The following is a 20,424-nucleotide window of genomic DNA, read 5'->3' on the forward strand; positions in this document are numbered from 1 at the left end:
TTCAAACGTTCTTAACTTGGTTGTCTCTATTGGCCAGACCGACAGTAAGTTGTTTAAGAGCATGCATCGGACATGTATTGCAATCTGATTAACCTTGCTACCTCTTTTTTTTATCCACAGAAAGTTCGCCCAGCTATCATGCAGGTACCTTTGTCAATATTTCAAATATAAAGCCATTTTGTACTATGCTAGTGAGCAATGTTAACAGCAATTTTTCTTCCAGGATTCTGTGACGCTCTGTTCTTACCCTTTCATCTTTGATGCACAAGCAAAGACCAAAATGTTGCAGACCGATGCAGAATTACAAATGCAGGTAATGTGACATCTATTTTCTCAATTCAAATGAAGAAACAAATCGTTTTCACCTGCTTTTGCTTGAGGGTCCCCAACCTATACAGATCAAATATGGCCCCCTGGTACTGTCCATCTTAGATTATTGTATTATTGTTTCTTTTTCTTTTAGATTCTTTATTTTTCATCTACTAACATGTTCTTAAACCAACACAAAACATAGATAAACCCACATTTCTGAAATTCAATCTAAACGGTTCCCTTTTACTTTTACCTAGAAAAACAGGCCTACTTAAAAATATGGTTAGTTTCATCTAGTTTCATCCTATTGGCATGAAAATCAAATTGCACCTGAAGCCCCTGTGAAACTACGCTACTAAGAATTGCCACAGATGGCACAAGAATCACCCCAATTTGCAACGGTTTTTATTAAATTATCAGTGGGCCATAGGGAGTCTCTAAGCACCTTCCTAGCCCTGCCCTCCTTTGTATCAAGTTAGCATATAGCGATTCTTTCTCCCTCTGTTTGCTAATTGCTAAATAAGCTAAGATGTTAACCTAATAGCTATTGACCTTATCTCTCTAACCTCCCTCAGAGACTCTCTAACATTCCCTACTTTAACCAATGGTTAGTTTCCTATAGATCTTAAGCCAGAGTTCCTGTTTTTGGGATTCTAGGGCCACTTTCTGGGACCCCTCAACTTTTTGCTTTTTCCGACATCTTTGTTGTGGCCAGAAGGACTTCTACTGAAGTCCCCCTGTCATTACACCTCTTTTCACCTTATATAGGGCATTGGCTTGCCCCTAATGTGCCCAGTACAAGGGATGCCACTCATTCCCCAATTGTGTCCTAGGGTGAATTTTTCACCATACACCGGTTTTAGCGAGTTGGTTGGTGGCAGTTCTACTTTAGTTTTGGCTTCACCGGGTGTTCAAGTAATTTACTGCATTGATAGCTCAATGTACCTTTTTAGTTGTCATTGGGGTACCAGTGGTTCTTATAAATCCAGCTCTCAGCCATTTTGTGTTTTAGAGTTTTCCTTTGTCTAGGTGACCGTGAGGTAGGCCCAAAATGACCGTTTTGCCCATGTGGGCTCTTTGTGATCCCACAATGACAGCCTCCATATCGGTTCCAACTGGTTTAGGCCAGTACAGGTCTCTGAACTATCCCTCTCACTTCATGTGCAGGTGGCTAGGGCTGAGTGGCAGTCCTACTGACCAACCAGTATGGTTGGTCATCTGACCATCAGCCCACAGCCCTTTTTAGTGATTGGCTGGTTGGCCCTCAAATGACAAACAAACAATGACCTTAATCACCAGGAAACAACATAGATACAAATTGCAAACAAAACATAGGACTTACTTTTAAAAATCACGTATATGAAGATCCAATGCATTTTGGAGTAAAGATCCTTCTTAATGGAATCATTGCCTAGATAACACCTTTATCCACACTCAATGTTGCTTGTGTTAAGATGGATTTCTGAACTCTGACCTGGTGGGCAGAGGTTCAGGAGGCCAGCCCAGTTTCTTGGAACAGGGTAACCTTTTGGACAAGCCAGACCAATGAAGGTAGCTTGGCGGCCATCAAGACTAGGTCTCAGGAGGGGTGAGGGTGACTGAAAGACCTCAAAGAGCACACAGAGGAAAGGACACTTACAAATCACTCACAGTCAGGTGTAGATATATTAAAAATACAAATATATTTATTTCAAGGACTTTGAGTTTCAACACACAAACAAATCTTCTACCGCCGTGGTTCTGCCTGTAGCGCACTGTCTCGCACACTGCTCCTGCCTGACCGCTTCAGCACATCAGCGTTGACTCATCCTGGTTACACTGCCTTGAGCCCTTCTCTAATCTCATCGTCTCCACAACGGACATTTCTTTGCCTGGGCTGCGCTGCCTTGTGCTGTTTCGCGCCCTCCCCATCCTGGCTGTCTCCATAGAACGGCTCCTATCTGCCGCCTCTTCACGACCGTGTCTCCGCCAGGTCTGAGCTTTATTGAGTGCACTGCCTCGAGCCCTATCCATTGAGTCTCCGCCAGGACCACTGCACCGAGTATCTACCAGGACCGAGCAGCACTTGGTGCACTGCCTCGAGCCGTTCTCCACCGAGAATCCGCCAGGATCACTGCACTGAGTCTCCGCCAGGACCGAGCGGCACTGGCTGCACTACCTCGAGCCCTTCTCCAATCTCACCGCCTCCACAATGGACATTTCTTTGCCTGGGCCGTGCTGCCTTGCGCTGTTTGCACCCTGCCCCTTCATGGCTGCCTCCGTATAACGGCACCTATCTGCCGCCTCTTTACGGCCGTGTCTCCACCCGAACCCAGCTGCCCCTTCCTGGCCGCCTCTACTTTACGGCTGTGACTCTGCCTGGAGTGCTCCGTTTCGCCCCATGCTCTCATCAGGTTGCCTCCACACAGCAGCTCCTCCTGCATCCTTGAACCCTCATCAGGCTGCCTCCACACAGCGGCTCCTCCTGCAACCTTGAACCTAGACACCCACCCGCCCTCCCTCTGCAAACATCCTAGCCGCTTCCACACTAAGACTACGCCTCTGTCTGAGGTGCTCCATTTCTCCCCCTGCTTCCGCCGGGCCGCCTCCACTTAGCGGCTCCTTCTGCAACCATCCTGGCTGCCTCTTCATCACGACTGTGACTGCCTGGGGTGCTCCGTTTCGCGCCCTGCTCTCACCAGACTGCCTCCACATAGCGACCCCTCCGCTTTGAACCCTGCTCTGCCCACTTCCACCCTGTAGTCTCTCCTAACAACCTCTGTAGAACCCTACGGGCGCTGTCCCTTTGGCCTGGCCGCTTGTTCTTCCTCAGCGTGAATACCCCTTTTGGCCATCTCCTGCATCCTACTCTTGCTGCCTATTGTTAACTTTCAACTCTGCCCACCATTGCCCTTTCTAACAGTCTCATAGTGTGACAATTCTTCACCTCTACCCTTCCAATTTCCACTAGTTCACATCTGCCTCCCCCACGACCATATTCTCTCGCTGCCACCCGCTTACCTCAACCTCTGCCCCCCTAACCTGGTGGTACCTGATCCCCCCACCCTGTCCTATTGGCTGCCTCATTACGAGCAAGAGCTCCTTGTTATGCCCCTCTCCTCCCATCACTCCCACACCCTTCCCTTCCCTTCCCTACTGCCCTTCCCTCTCCCCCCCCCTCAAAGCTCTCTACCTTGTCATCATGACAATCTCTTCTTTCAACCTTCCGTAACCCCCACCCCTAACCTACCGCTCACTCCAACTCCTCATTCAGACATCGCAATCTCATCTACCCATAAACTTCTAATATTTCCAATTCACCCTCGCCGCATCTTTCAAACCTAAATTGTCTTCTCTCTCCCCCTTTCCCCGATCATTCTATTCCCTCCCCTCTCTCTGCCTCTGATCTCGCCACTTTCTTCTCTAACAAAGTCCTCAACCTTCTTACTCCCCCTCTGCCCCCCTCCCCTGCCTTCTACCTTGTCCTCCTTCACTCCTGTCACTCAATCTGATGTTTCCCTCCTCTTATCTAAAACTCATCCCACCGCTTCCCCCTCCGACTACATTCCTACCTCTTATTCCTAAAATCTACCCCCTCCTCCTACCCTATCTTACCTCCTTTTTCAACACTTGTCTCTCTACTTCCACCTTTCCTCTTCCGTTCAAACATGCAACAATCATCCCCATTCTCAAGAAACCCTAAGCTAACCCCCACCTTGTAGCCAACTATCGCCCCATCTCCCTTTTACCCTTACTTCTTGAACAAATTGTCTATTCTCAACTCTCCTCCTTCGTCTCCAACCTCTCTCTCTCCTCCCCCCTACCCAATCTGGTTTCTGCCCTCACCACTCCACTGAAACTGCTCTCATCTCTCTTCTCATCTCTCTCCTTTCTGCCCGCTACTCTAAGCACTCCTCCATTCCCATCCTCCTCAACCTCTCTGCTACTGTTGATCATCCTCTTCTTAATTCTGTCTCATCCTTTGGCCTTAAAGACTCTGTCCTCAACTGGTTCTCCTCCTATCTTTCCAACTGCACTTTTGAAGTCTCCTGGGGTGGCTATACCTCCCCTACCTATCCTCTCAACCATGGTGTCCCCCCAGGCTCTGTCCTTGGCCCATTTCTCTTCTCACTTTATACTTCTTCTTAGCCCCTATTATCTTTTGGTGTTTCACACCATTTCTGCGCAGACAATACTTAGCTTTTCCTCTCCTTCTCCTCGTTCACCACTGACATCCATCTTAAGCTTTCCTCTTGTCTCTCCGCTATTAAATCATGGATGTCCTCTCACTTCCTGTCCCTAAATGCGGACAAAACTGAAGTCCTGTTCTTCCCTGCCAACACCACTCCTTTCCCCCTCCCCCTTTCATTCTCTTTTCCCCTTCCCAACTCTCCTTATCTCCCCATGCCCGTAACCTTGGTCTTCACATTGATTTCAATCTCTCTCTCTCACCACATTTCTCTCACTGCTAAATCCTGCTGCTTTCACCTTTTTAACATCCGTAAAATTCGACCCTACCTCACATTTCCTGCTACTAAGCTCTTAATCACCTCCCTTATCCAGACTTTTCTACTGCTCCACTCTCTTATTCGGTCTCCCCTCCTCTCACCTTAAACCTCTCAGATCTGTCTATCACTCTGCTATTGGCTCTCTCTGCCTTCTCTCACCCCTTGACTCCATCTCCTCTTCGCTCTCCTCACTTGGTTGGCTCACTTTTCATTCCCAGCTAAAATTAAACTTCCTGTGCCTTATCTTCAAATCCCTCTACGGTCTTGCTCTACCTTACTTTTCCTCCCTTATTACTTTCTATACTCCTTCTCGCCCACTCCGCTCTTCTGACCTGTTCCTACTCTCTTCTCCCCCTCGCGCCCCTTCTCGCTTCCGCTCCTTCATACTACTTGCTCCTTTCCACTTGAACCGCCTCCCTCTCCACATCCGCTCTATTTCCTCCTATCCTGCCTTCCGCTCTTTCCTAAAATCCTACCTCCTCCACTCACCTCCCTAACTTCTACACTTCTTTCCTCACCTCACTCTCTCTTTCCTTCTACTCCTATTGCTTCTCTCATTTTAGCCTTCTCCCCTCATTCTTAACTACATCACTCATGTAAATTGTTCTTCACAACGTCTTCTAGCACTTAATCCAAATTACTATGTATTGCTTATTGTAATTCTTATTATCCTCTTATTTCTCTCATCACGGCCCCTCCCCCCTCATGCTCAACCTCTTTAATCACGTAAATTGTTCCTTATACTGTTTTCTGGTATTTGATTCAAATGTTACTATGTTTTGTTTATTGTTATTCTCGTTGTCCTATTGTAAAGTGCTTTGGTGTAAAGCGCTATATAAATGTTAATAAATACAAATACAAATCACAGTAATACTTATTAAGCCAACACAATCATATCTATACATATATACAAGACCATTGGGCTGTAAAGGGTTAATGCACGAAATGGGACCACAACCTAAAAGGGGGAGGAAACATGCAGTGCAAATAGTCTTTACTCCCTTCTGCACCCCAACACACTCCTAAGAGGCAGTCCAATCCCTAAGAAGAGTGGAGCCTAATGCTCAAATGTACATGCAATGCAAGCGCATGCAGTAGTTCAATTGGGCAAAACGGGGTCTCTTCAAGGGTCTGTAGCAGCTCAGGAAGATGGGTGAGGTGATGAAGAATAGGTTCCCACTATTCAAGGAATGTCTCCACTTGAGGGCAGAGTCGATTACAAGAGTTGGGAATAGTTCACTAGTTCGCACTAGCAGTGGAAAGGAGAGGGGCCCCAAGGGGCCACTCGTGTGTACAAATAGATGGAGGCGCTAGGGGCCACCAGTTAGGGTTGCGATTACTCACCGACCCCGGCGCACTCCAGACAAACTTCGGCAGTCGAGTCCACTTCGGTTGCAGGTTCAAGTGCAGCAATTTGACGGCTCTGCGGCTTTCAGCGATGAAGATACAGTGATGATTCCTGAACGGGAGAGTGGCGATTTCTCCGCTCCCGGTGGATGGATCAGGCCAGTTTCACTGCAGCAGGCTTCAGGGGCGAGAGGGGCACAAATGCAGCGCACCTGCAAAATTCGTCAACACGGCTGGATGACACGGTAGCCGCATATACTCTGGTTCTGGCGCTCTCGTCTCACTTCAGACCTGGGAACGCCAAGTGTAAGAAATTCGGTGTGAGGGTGCCGTGAACACAGAACTAGCGATATACCAAGTTTCGAGGGCCTCCTCGAAAAAACTGTGGCAGTATCAGGGAAAAGAGTCTGCATAAACTGGTCAGCCCACTGGTTGGCACAGGGACACTTCCGAGAAGGGTTACTTGCAGGTTTTGATGAAGGTGCCGAGAATAGTTGGTCCCACTATTCCAATGAGTCGAAGCGTCTTCACAGACCTTCTAGGACGACCAGATGCAGAGGAGTCCCACGGGACGACAGCGGGTTCAGGGTGCCAAACCTTCCAGCGGGTCACCAGCAGTTCCTCGACTCGGCTTCTTAATTTCAGGATACTTGGATCCTACCCTTTGTTCAGTGAGAACTCCAAAGATCGACATGGTATGGGTGCCTTCTCTTATCCAGAATCTCCTTCGCGCCAAAACGAAGAGGACCCAATGGGGATATCTGCTCACATACAGGCATACCATATGTGGACCAATCACGGACCATGGTGGTCCCAGGCATTCACAGCACTCCAGACTGTCTGGCACCCAGGATGTGTATTGGAACCAGACGTTCCAGCCCACATCCTGGAGGCACAGACACAAGGAATGCAGAAGCCCACAAAAGCTTGGCGTTTCATAGGAGAATGCATGCCCAAATAAGAACTGGGTCAGCTCGACCTGGGGAAGGTGAAGGGGCAAGATGGCCAAAGGACAGGACAAAGAACCTTGTGGCATGGCCATTTTGGAGCCAGGCCACCTATTCGTGCCAAACGCAGTAATCGTGGTTTACCTGGCAGGAAAGGGTTAAAAATATACGAAATGATAAGCTGCCACGAGCCCTGTCCAAGGCACATCTGCACTTCTCCTAAAAAATCCTTTGAGAGTATCTAGGGCCTTCGGAAATGACTAATAGACCCAAGTGCACTGTACTGGAAGGTACATTGTACACTTGTTACATGTTGCAGAAAAGTTGCAACATTGGAAAGAACTAAGGGAAACAAAGTCTCCTAGTACTGACTGTTTTAAGGGCATGTCAGTTTTCCCATAAAAAGTTAGCGAAAAGGCCAGAGGAGTGCAGCAGAAGGCTGGGCTCCCCTGGTAAAGTCAGACTATGGTGTTTAACATCAGCAAAAAGTTGGGGGGGAGGTACACAACTGGAGTGAAAATTGCACATAAATGGGAATCTTTCCTAACAGCTTGTGTCTCCAGTGTGATGACCTCTACAGTGTGGCGATCTTAGGAGTAACCTGTGACTGGTTATCTCGTGGCATATATGATGAAGATGCCTTGCATAGTGAACAAGGGCTGTGTTTTTCAGGAAATCACAGCTGGTGAGTGAACAGGAACCCCTCGCCAGCTACAATTTCCTGAATACCAGCTGGCATGGTTGGTATCTGTTCTACCATTTTTAAAGTCATCCCTTGCATTTCTGCTATGGTAAATGTACTTGAAACACGGTAACTGCATTTAGTAACAATGTGTATATTTTCCCCTGAAATGTATCTGGAACGTAACGGTTACTGACATTTTAATTGATTCTTGGAAACCTTTGCTAAGGTTTACTATAGTTCCATCATCTTTGGGGTTTTAATGTATTTTGGAGGATTGGCTTTAATACTGTTACGGCCCTAAGAGGTCTAAATTGGTGAATTGTGTTTTAGGCCTTATGGATTTTAACCTATTCAAATTGTGGTTCCCTTTTTGATCATATACACTGCCAAATGTGCTAAGTACTGAGCATCAAGTCTTGGGCTTTCCATATATACTAGGGTTTGAATGTGTTTTAGGACACTGCACTTATTTGTGCAGACTACTGGGTACTGTGGAGAATCCTGCGGATTCCCCACCAGAACCCTGCCTAGAGTCTCCTCCAAGGTGGCCAGGAGAGGGCAGATACCTTCTGATTTAAATCCTGGTGGTAGTTTACTGCAGGAGGATGACCTGGGTGGAGACCAGGCCCAGGGAGGTGGGTAGATTGCGCAGGGTGAGACACTGTATTTTCCCCTGAAGACGAATGCTGTTAACCCAGACTTAGATGAGGAATTGGCTTATTGCCGTTTTGACATGTTTCAACCTCCTACTAAGGGTGAAAAGACTAAGTGTAAAGGAGTGACTTCACTTCGTGTTGAACCCAAAGACTCAATCTTTTATACCCCTAAGCTCCCATGACCCCACACTATCAAAGGTATGCCAACAGGAACGGCAACTGTGTGACCTTTCCTGCCCCTTTTGTCTCTCAAAGGCTTAATTCTTATAATTCCTCTTCTAATATTACCGAGGGTGGAAAATCCATCTTGCAACCCTTTAAAAAAGTAGAGAAATTGAACGTTCCCAAAATAAAATGCAAGTCCCAGAATCCCTCAGACTGTGAAGAAGACAACGGCTAAAGAGACATTCAGGAGTTCAAGTCAGGCAAGCAAGCCTAATGGGTTGTGGCAAGGTCAGGCAATTAAGTCTAAGGGCCTGTATCAGAACCCAACTAGCCCAACTCAGGGGCATAAAAGGCTGCAGCAGGGAGGGCCAGTAGAAAGAAGCTGGAAGGTCGGCAGTAATAGAAGCAGAGGAAGTAGAGCACAAAGACAGCATATCACAAGGAAGTGTGACCACAGAAGGGACGCCGGAGTAGAGGAAAGGCAGATTTCACCTGCAGGCTCCGAGTTGGTTGTGTGCTCACCAACCCTGCTTAGCTGTGGCAGCATTAGAGGAGACTGGAAGCAACAGGCAGTCTTTCCAGTTGCACCCAATTGCTGTGAATGCAGAGCTGAAGTCGTGCATTCTCGCAAGGCCCATATGCAGAAGCAAGCTGAGGGAAACTGGAGAGTAGGAAACTCTCTGCTGATGAGGCCGGACCAGAAACCGTGCAGCCGCAGGGTGTCCCCCCCAAGGAAGCTCTGTACTCCTGAACAACAATCAGACCTTGCCGGTAACTGTAGCCGGCTTTAAATGCACTTGCGCATACAACTAAGCGAGTATAAGCTAATCGCAGAAGTGGGAATAATAATAATAATAATAATTTAATAATAATAATAATTTTGCATTTATATAGCGCTACGAACCCTCAGGTATCTAAGCGCTGCTTATTATTACCCACGGTGTGTGGTGCTCATTTATCGACCTCGGAAGGATGAAAGGCTGAGTTTGGCCCTGCCGGGATTCGAACCTGCGTTAGCAGGCTCTGCACGGATGTCAAAGCGAGAGCTCTACTCGCTGTGCCACTTAACCGGAAGTATGTTTATTAAGAAGGTGGTAAAACGCGCTTATGTAAAACACTTGCGTGTAGTTAATATTAGAGTTATCTTTTTTGCTGAGCGGTTGCATGTCTCCTGTTAGCATGGAGAAAGCTGCCGGTAAGCTTAATTGGAGTAGAACTGACATTCCCTGAAGTGTTACAAGCACTGTTTATAGAAGCAGCACCTGAGACAATGTTTCCCAGTACCCTGGAGTCTGAATGATGACCGAAAGGTGGGAACACGTCTCTCTTTGAAGTGGCAGTTCAAGAGCAAAACGAAATTGCGTGTGCCTAATTTCATTTTCATTAAAAAGTCTACATCTTTTAACACTTAAACTGCTGAAACAGAAGTTGTAAAAGGGGTTGAAGTCGAAGCAAGAACAAGCGTTACCCAAGCCCATAGACTGACCTCTGTAAAAGTAAATCGCGCTCAATTAAGAACTATACATCATTGTTTTGGAGTTGTTCAAGTTGTTTTTACCCAAGCATCCTCTAAAATAAACATGATTAAGTTATCTAAAGCTGGAAGAGTAGAATAACAGCTATGGGGTAACGATTGGAGGAAAGGTGTATATGAAGCTGGGGAAGGGAGTTGGGTGTTTGTTAAAATATGCATGGCTGAGACTATTTGAACGAGGAAGAAGTGGTCTAAAAGCCAGAAGCAGATTTGTGGTCGCTGCAAAACAGGCAAAGAGGCTGCCCTTTCTTGCCATATAAGAGAGAAGAGTGCCTTGCCATCCTGTAGAGGATAAAGAAAGCTTGTTGAAGTTGCCTAACGTTGAAGTTGCAGTTAAGCAAACTTGTCTAATATAAGAAGTCGTAGTAGTAGTAGCAGCAGTAGAGCTGGGGTCGGCAGTATTCTTCTCAGAGTTGTAATAACTGGAAGAAGTAGTAGCCGAAGCCAACTGTGGGGCAGTGGAGCCTGCTCACACAGTTTTACTAGTAGAAGGAATTGCTGAAGAGAAAGCAAACCTTAAGCATAACCATCCTTACAAACTGTGTATAAAAGACGCTGCAGAAGTTGAAAGTAGAGAGGTTGATGTACAGTGGTTCTTTTCTCTTCAACTTTACTGACTCTTTCCTGGAAGGAAACCATCCAGGAAACCCCATTGGTGCTATTATTTTCTTTGTGGAACTGTAAAAGGGGAATATTTTCATCAAGCAAAGAAGAGACTTTTGCCATTGGATTTTGTTTCTGACCTTTTATTTCTTTGAAACCTTTCAAGACTTTTGGTTAAAACTTTCTTTTCCTTGGGAAAAATTTACTTTGGGACATTCCTGGGGGGCTGGATCTCCCCAGGACCAATAGCAGTCATCCATAGATCCTAGAATAGGTAGGGGATTAGTTGGGGATTATTTTATAATTGTATGCACAGTAAAATGTCGAATCCTCATTCCAAGATGGCCATCGTACTGAGAACGCCGTGAAGAGGTGCTCTCTGCCACCGCATGCACAGAAAACCAAAATAAATAGCTGAAAAAACCCTCCCTGGGTATCAGCCGGCACACAGTGGATGCCGATTCAAGGATCTGTAGAGGCTGGCCCCGTGGCAGACCCGGAACAACACTTTAGTGTGCTTGAACACTCCCTGGAGGGATACTACGGAGGGTAAAGAGAATCCAGCACAAGCAGCCAGCAAGTCACTCGAGAAAACCTAGGCCCTCCCCAGACCTACACACACTGTGTGTACCCCGAGGGGGTCGGCCTCTCAAGCACCAAAAGCCAGAGCCAGCAGCGGGGACACACACGAAGGAGCGAGCACCCCCGAGGTGGAACGTAAGACGACAAGGCGGCGTAGTCCAGCAAGAGATGAGACACACCATAAGGAGCAGGGCTGGAAGGTGAAAGCCGGTGGAAATAGAAGACAGCACCCACCTGAGAAGCTGGTAAGACTCTGCACCCCCACCACTCTCTCCCCCCTAACCCCGGCCAAAGGTCCTCCGACAAAGTCCCCTGGGGGCAGCTCAAAAGAACTGACTAGGCTCTAGGTCCCTCGTATGAGGGACGCCGAGATCCGCACCTCAAATCACCACCCCAAAGCATCTCCCAACACTGCCCTGTGCACGAGAATTGAGGCGGACGACCCCCCGACCACTCAGAGGCTACAGGCACCGTGGCCCAGAAGGAGTAGTGACCCTGAAGGGGAGGCACCCCAGAGGGGAGAACCATTTTGCAGTACTAGGAGACTCACCGTAACCCACCGTGTCCTGGACCATGGCACAGGGGCATGCTTAAGCAGGACAGGGATAAGAGGCCCCCCATGAATGAAGGACTAGAAAAATCAGTAAAGCAGCCACCACGCTCCAACAGAGACTGGACCAAACTGTTCAGAGTAACACATTGTTCTGGACACAAAGTGGTGCCTTGATATTTAGTAAAAATGGATAAGCATCTTCTCAGCCTCTTCGTGAATCTCCCAATAGCTGTGCTATATAATTTTGACAAGGCTTCCATGCAGTTCTCCTTTAAGGTCCTTCATGCTCTGTGCCAAAGAAGTGTCAAAGTGCATAGATCCTTGTAAAAAATTCCGGTGAGTTGATCAGGTTCTGATTAATCCTGAGACACCTCACAACTTGATGTGTCTCATTACAAAACCCCCTGTCTGGGGCGTGGCTTGGCATGCACAATGGCGGCCGCCATTTGATAAAGCTTTGCAATGCTCCCTGGACAGCAAAAGTGAGATCCTGGCATTCTTTCTCTCCCACCCTATTGGGTGAGAGTTTGATGGGTGACCTGCTCCGGTCGTCGGATGCCTCCGCTAAACCCAAAGGCTGGGCGACTGCCATGTGGTGGGGAGAGCAGATTGCTGCTGCAGTCCGCACGTGACGCCATCGCTGACGTGGAGCATGAGCGGGGGCAGCTCCTCCTTTGCTGGCCCCTGCAGACTTATAAGATAAGTGCTGCAGTGTGGAGGCATGTACTGGCTGAGCAAGGGGAAGCCTAAGCTGGAAGCACATTGCAGTTTGTTCTTGGTTCTCCCGGGGGAGCAGCTAATCACAGCTAACCTTGGCAAGGAGAAGCCGGAGCATGCTCAGCCCAGAGGATGTCTGGACATCTACCGCCGAGCATAGGTTGGGTGAGCCTGTCCACGGCTCTCTGCCCATGGCTTGGAGGTGGCCTGCATTTGGGAGCCATCGGAGGCAAAATGATCCTCGAGGACAGACGGATGCTCTGCCTACACGCAAGCAGTAGGGACTCCCAAATGTATTTGACTCATATGACTGCCAGAAGGATCCTATGAACCAGTGAAGGTACGAAATTTCCTGTGGGTTCAGCCGAAGGGTTAATTAAACAGGGATCTATGGCTCCAGAACTTTATTAGAATCTTCCTTTACTTGCCAAGGATGCGGAGGGGATGGTTTTGAGAGCAGGCATTGTCCCCCCATTTTAATGCTATAATCCACAATATATCCACAAAGCTCACGGTCAACACCCACTAGATGCAAATCCATGATAAGATGTCACATAACTTATACCCTGTACTTCTCGTTGGATATTCTTACAGGGGAAACATGCTGCTAGAGCCATCTGAATAAGCGATGCTACCAAAGGTGAACAAACTGGCTGGGTTCCTCTGGGTGCCACTGTCCCATTACTAAATACAGCAACAAGTTCTAAAAATCGTGGCTGCAAGATTCGGGAACATGGCCAAATATACCAAAACCCCTATATCTGGAGACGTGCTGGCACTGATGTCGGCGACAGATAAAGAAAGAAGCAGGAAATAGTCACCACACCTTAGGTCCATACAACAGCAACTCCTGACCTGCCAACAGACTTCTTGACCACGAAGACAAACCACTGGGCCCTCTTTTCTGACCTCAAGAAGGAGATACATGACAGTATGTCGGAATTAACTCACAAAGTGGCCTTCCTGGATAAACATGTTTCAGAGGCAGAGCACCGAATTAATGATCTCGAGAATACCTCTTGCGAACAGTCATATGACATTTCTGAATTGAAAACAGGATAGAGACCCTGGAGACATTGGGGGAAAACGTAATCGCAAACCAGGTATCCATGGAGAACCGCTCCAGACAGAATAACCTGAGAATTTTTGGAATTCCTACAGACATTTGTGATGAATCCTACGAATCCCTCACTAAAACCCTGCCTAAAGTCTCCTCCCAGGTGGCCAGGGAAAGGCAGACGCGGGAGGATCACATGGGAGGAGACAAGGCCCAAAGTGATGAGAAGATCCCTTGGGCTGAGATGCTGTATTTATCCTTGAAAGTGAAGAACCTTTTAAATGTACCAAGACCTGAAATAGCTTATTGTCGTTATGATCTATCTGCACCACATGTCAAGTCTGTTGCTGTGAATAAAGTTGGTGTAACATCTTTAAAGATCCCAAGGAAGGAAAGATCATTTAAGACTTCTAAGGTTAAATATCCCCCTTATTTCCAGTAGTGCAGTGAAAGGGAACCTATAAATAATAACTTAAACAAATTGCCTACCTCTGTTCAAATAAATGCTTGTGATTCTTCTTTAAATGCATTTAAGGAAAATACATCTGCATTTTAAAATTATAAAACCTAATGTCGAATGGATTGTGTCCTCCAACTTATTCCTCATCTTTGACATGTAATATCCATCTTCATAAAAACCTTTGCGGCAGAAGGCGCCCTGCGTCGATGGCGTCAAGTCAATGTCCCTCGAAGGCCTCCATCGAGGGTGACGTCATCAGATGTTATAACTAGCACGCACGGTGCCCGTTGGCCTCAGTTCCGTTTTTCCGAAAACGTGTTTGTTTTGAAACTTGGCGCATCTCGTTCGATTGGGCTGCGTAGTTACCTCAATTGTGCAGTTACCTTCGATAAATATGTCTTCGTCTTTAACTCCGATGACCACTCGTTCAGGATTCAAAAAATGCAAGGAGTGCGGCTCCAAGATGTCAATCACGGATCCGCATTGTCTATGTCTATGGTACCTGGGTGAAGGCCACAACACCGATTCCTGTACCAAATGTCAAGCTCTGACAGGAAAGGGCTTGCGAGAACGAAACGGGAAGTTGCAGGTAGGCAAGATATCCAAGCCCTGTAAAACCCAACCTGATCGTTCTTTGACCACCGAGTCGAGAGACTGTTCTCCTCGGCATAAGAAGGATAAAAAACGTTCGAGGTCCCGAAGTGGCTCCTGCCATTCTTCTTCCTCGATGAAGCGATCGAGGAGGAGGCACCATCGGTTGCCTTCCTCTTCCTCTTCGTCCTCGTCAGGCGGCACCCCGGAGAGGGTAAGATGCCCCTCCAAAAAGTCAACGCCTGTGGAGTTGGAAGAATTCCGTGTAGAGATGCTAAATAAATTTGAGAAGCAGGGTAAGGCTCCGTCTGCGCCTTCTGTAGAAGCCGGCAAGGAGCAGTCTCAACCCGAAACTCACGTGCCTTTGAGCCCGGCGTGATTCGCATTGAGAGCCCTCGAGGCCTCGAATGGACAAGGATTGTTCGAAATCATCAACGCCTTTGAAGCCTGTAGAACCCTCAAAGCCCTCAGCGCCAAAACCGGCAAAGGAGCCTGTCGACTACGTCTATACCTTAGGCGCCATCGACGCCAAAGGTACCGAGTGTGTCCGTTCAGCCCCCAGGGCCAGAGGAAACTCAGAAGAAGGCTAAAACCAAATCTACATCAACGCCTTCGAAGCCAGTGAGTACTCCTGAAAAATCTTCACTCCTCTGCCAAAGAAGGAGTTTTTCAAATCCCTCTCTTCCATTTTTGAGGAAGAAGAGAGTTCAGATGGGGAGGAGGCCCCTTTTGGGCTTCAGTATGGAACCCCCAATGTGCCGGAATGCCTCATATCAGAAGAGAGCAAGATGGAAGATCTTTGACACCTTGCAATAATGCCTGCGGTATTGATGCCTCTCCTGAGTTGGAGTTCAGCAGGCCAGAACCAGGGGAGCACGCTGACTTCTCATACCGGCAACTGATGTCCAGAGTAGTGGAGTACATAGGCTGGGCTAGAACCCGGTACGGTTTGATGAGGATGATCTGACCAATATTCTAGACCACGGTCCACCTACAGATCGTTTATTACCCTTCCACGTAGCTCTGCAAAAAAAGTTGACTATAAACACAAGGGTGTGCCTGAACATACAAAGTCAAAAAATATCATTTGTGGAGCTAACAGTATTATTCTCCTGGTAGCCTAAACAATAGATTAAATCAAATTCAATATTTAAATTTACTGGTCTCTCACCAGTCTAAGTAACCTTTATGAGAAAAAAAAGGGGAAAAAAGTACATTGGCATAAAAAAATTATAAACTTGCTTTCATTGTTAGTTTGTAACTAGACAATGTGTCAATTTAATAAGTACATACAACATGAAAAACATACAAAAACAATGCAATTTACAAAGAGAAAAAAAACAGGACTATTTAGTCCATACAATCAATGCGAGCAGAATTTATGAAAGGGTTCACAGAAGTAGGGGTACAACCCCACTAGGAAATACACATAGGAACCCAATATATGGGAACTGACAAAAAATGATTTGGTGTTAGCAAAACAGTGAATACATTTTAAATCATAAGAGTTTTCCGAGATAGCTAATAAAACTTAAACTATCCCTAGCTGACCCTTACTTGTCTAAAGGCTCAGATTAAACAATTTCGTGAAAATGGCACAGTACATGCGCCAACCAGAGCCTGATTAAGGCTACAACAAAAAAAATATATATATATCACACAGAATATTGTTTGCTAAGCCTAATTTTAGCTAACCATGTAAACAATGTCGCACAGTGCTGTGTGTTAAGCCAGATTTTGGCTGAAAAAAAATTTCGACATATATAATGTCACCCAAACAGTCATTTATCTGCTGTGTTGTCACAGGCTGAAAGGGGGTGTACTACACCTACCGCTATAAAGCGTGTATGTCCATGATGCCAAACCGCAGGAGAATGTAGTTCCTGCGACCATTACATAGGACTAGTTGGCGTTTCGGTGGTATATTGATGGGTAGCAACCACCTTCCTCAGGTACTGGGATCTTCACATTCAGCCTTAGTTGGCCAGAAATTGGGAGACCCCTGACACCAACACGACGGTGGACAAGTTCCTTAGAAAGAAATACCGCACTTCCAGTAGCGACCCCGGCTACCTGTCCAAACACCCCACTCCAGAGAGTCTGGTGGTCCAGGCAGCCACGGCTACCATGAGCAAGGCATCGTACCCTAACATTCCTCCTGATAGGGACGACAAGCGCGTGGATGGATGGGCACAAAAGGTATTTTCAACTTGGATTATGGCCCTGAAGTCGGCCAACTCCACATGTGTTTTAGCAACATTTTCGTACACTCTGTGGGAGTGCATATCCGTGGTGGCAGAGCTTATTCCAGAAGGGCATGAAAGGAACGGCTTCCTGGCTATTATCAATTCCCTTCAGTTTGGATTGGACATTGCTGATAGCATCAGCAGGTCCATGGCCACGAGCAACGTGATGCGTAGATTTGTGTGGTTACGGAAGTCAGGTCTTGCACAGGATGTGCAGGCTCGTCTTATCAACATGCCATTTGACGGGTCTCACCTTTTTGGCAGCAAGGCTGACGAGAGCCTTGAGAGGTTGCAGACCTCGAAGGCGGCTGCCAAATCTTTAGGGGCCGCTGTTGGGCAACCTCAGCCTTTTCGTCCGGCGGGACAACCATCGAAGGGGCGATCTTTTCGCTACTACTCCTCATTTGGAAAGGTGAGAGGAATGGCCAGTCAAAGAGGCCAACAGAAGTTCCCTCGTGGTGGATGAGGTAGAGGTGCCAGCTCCAGCTACCTTGCCATCCGCAGCTTCAGCAACCGCTTCAAAACCACTTTGAGAGCTTGCGTCACGTGTCACCGGTGGGGGGCAGACTCTCTCAGCATATCGAAGAATGGCGAGCCATTACTTCAGATGCATGGGCTCTGGAGACAATAGTCCACGGTTACTGCCTACTATTCATAACTCAGCCTCACCCCAATCCACTGGGGAACTGCTCTTTGAAGAGTCTGGATCCGCTCCTTGTGCAGGAAATATTAACCCTGCTAGAGAAAGGTGCTATAGAACCAGTGCATGTAGCGGTGAGAAACAAGGGTTGGTATTCCCCATATTTTTGGACTTGAGATACTTGAACAAGTTCCTCAGGAAGGACAAATTCAAGATGGTCACACTTTCTCAGATCCTTAAGGCCCTCCAATTACAGGATTGGTTGGCGTCATTGGACCTTCAGGATGGTAATTTTTTATGTGGCAATCCATCTCAAGCACAGGAAATACCGGAGGTTCTCTGTTGGCAGCTCGCACTATCAGTTCCGAATCCTGCCTTTCTGGTGGACCTCCGCCCGAGGGTCTTCACCAAACTAATGGTGGTGGTGGCAGCGCATCCCAGGAGAGTGGGGATTCACGTCTACCTCTACCTGGACGATTGGCTGATCAGGGCGCGTTCTCCCGAACAAGCCTTGGATCACCTCAGCGTTACCTGCCACTCCCTACACAGACTGGGCTTCTCCCTCAATTGCAAGAAGTCACACATGACACCTTCCCAACAGCTCCAATATATCGGGGCTGTTTTAGACACGTCCTTGGGAAAGTGCTCGCCACCCAAGGTGAGGGCTCAAGACATTCTCCAGATGTTAACAAAGTTTCAGAATGCCCACTGTCGCCCGGCCTTCGAATTCCTAAGGTTGCTCGGCCTCATGGCATCCTGCATTTACCTGGTGCCAGAGGCCCATCTACGAATGAGACACCCTACAGTAGGCATGCTGAACACAATGGTCCCAGTTCTCGGGACGGATGTTGGATCTACTGAAGTTCCCGATCAAAGTTATGCAGGATCTTCTATGGTGGGGTGCAAGGAAAATATCCTGAAGTGGGAACCTTTTTGGCAACCATGGACGGAGACGACTGTAGTGACGGATGCCTCACTCACGGGGTGGGGAGCCCACACCAACGATCTGACAGCCAGCGGTCGTTGGTCTCCATCGGAGTCCAAACTACATATCAATCTTTTGGAGCTGAGGGCAATCAGAGTAGCGCCGAAGGCCTTCCTGCCCTCAGCCAGGGGAAAGAATGTCCTGATAATGACAGACAACACAGTGGCTATGCATTACCTCAACAAGAGAGGAGGTGTAGGGTCACTATCACTGTGCAGAGAGGCAATGCAGCTCTGGTACTGGGCAATTCGAGAAGGAATCTCCCTATCAGCAGTTCACTTGGCAGGGAGGAGAACACGGCGGCGGATGCTCTGAGGTGGCAGAGCAGTCTCCCATGTGTGGGGAACTAGCTCAGGAAGTCCTTCAAGAGACCTTTGCCCTTTGTGGAACCCCTAAAGTAGATCTGTTATCAACCGGAAGTGCGAAAGGTACTGCTCAAGGGAATTTCCTCCGAGAGGAGTTCTAGGAGATGCGTTTGTGGTGGATTGGGATTTTCCACTGCTATACGCGTTTGCGCCAGTCCCCGTCATTCCACAAGTAATTAGGGGATTGAGACGGTTCGGGAGCTACATGATCCTAATTGCCCCGGATTGGGCCAGGAGGACATGTTACCCGGACCTTCTGTCTTCCGATACGTCTTCCACAAAGAGAGGACCTTCTCTCGCAAAGGGAGGGTTGTTTTCTCCATTCAGAGGTCAACACTCTCAACTTTCACACATGGTTTCTGAAAGGTTGAGATACAAGGATTCAGACCTCCCGGATGACGTGACGGAGGTGTTGTTTTCGGGAAGAAGGCCAGCAACAAAATCTCTGTACCGTTGGAATAAGTTTTGCGACTGGTGCAGGGAAAAGAATGTTGATTCTTTTCTATGTTCGACTCCGGATGTGCTATCCTTTCTGCTTTCATTAGCAAACAAAGGTCTTCAGATTGGGACCATTAGGGGTTATCTAGTAGCGCTCTCTATATTCAAGCGCTCATCTGAGGAATGTTCTTACTTCAAAATTCCATTGGTGACTCAATTTCTGAAAGGGCTCATAAATGTGTTCCCACCATCTGCTTTTCAGGTTCCAGTTTGTTACCTTAACCTGGTTCTAAAATGTTTAATGTGTGCACCATTTGAACCTTTGCACACATGTCCATTGAGGTTGTTAACCTTCAAGACTATACTGTTGGTTGCTCTAACATCTGCACGTAGAGTGACCGAGTTGCAGGCGCTCTCTTCAAAGCCACCCTTTACCGTATTCCACAAGGACAGGGTTGTTGAGAGTTAAACCCTCCTTCCTACCTAAAATAGTATCAGACTTCCATCTAAATCAGAAAATAGTTCTGCCAGCGTTTTATCCTCCGCCGCATCCCAGTAAAGAGGAAAAAAGGCTCCATAGATTGGACCCTAGAAGAGCTTTAAGCTTTTATGTGTGTAGGATGTCCAAGTTGAGAGTGGACGACCAGCTCTTTATAGGATATACAGGATGCAAATTAGGGCAAGCTGTTTCAAAACAGACTTTGTCGAGGTGGATCATCCTTACGATTTCAGAATGTTACACACTGGCGGGCAAGGACCCACCAGAGGGTTTGAGGGCATGCTACACCAGGGCCATGGCCTCTTCCACAGCCCTGCAAAGGGGAGTCCCCATTGAAAACATCTGTGATGCTGCAACGCGGTCATCGTTGTACACGTTCACCAAACATTATTGCTTGGATACTTCCCACACTCAGGATGTCGCTTTTGATGAGGCAGTACTTTATTCTGCCCTGTGACAATTGGCAAATCTAAATTCACCACCCTCCTCCAGTCTTCGATACTGCTTTGGAAGTCTGTCAAAGATGAGGAATACGTTGGAGGCCACAATCCATTC

General features: G+C 47.4%; 1 protein-coding gene across 2 annotated transcripts in view; it reads left to right on the top strand.

The window, feature by feature from the left end:
• The window catches only part of HERC3 (HECT and RLD domain containing E3 ubiquitin protein ligase 3), a 1,960,519-nt gene that overhangs the window by 1,453,940 nt on the left and 486,155 nt on the right, over positions 1-20,424 (top strand). For both annotated transcript variants that reach the window (XM_069630741.1, XM_069630742.1), the window contains 2 exons: positions 121-144; positions 224-313. In XM_069630741.1, the coding sequence (XP_069486842.1) occupies positions 121-144; positions 224-313 (114 nt within the window). The remainder of the gene's footprint in view (positions 1-120; positions 145-223; positions 314-20,424) is intronic.

Source organism: Ambystoma mexicanum, chromosome 6q (assembly GCF_040938575.1).
Source record: "Ambystoma mexicanum isolate Mex_15411 chromosome 6q, UKY_AmexF1_1, whole genome shotgun sequence".
Taxonomy (NCBI): domain Eukaryota; kingdom Metazoa; phylum Chordata; class Amphibia; order Caudata; family Ambystomatidae; genus Ambystoma; species Ambystoma mexicanum.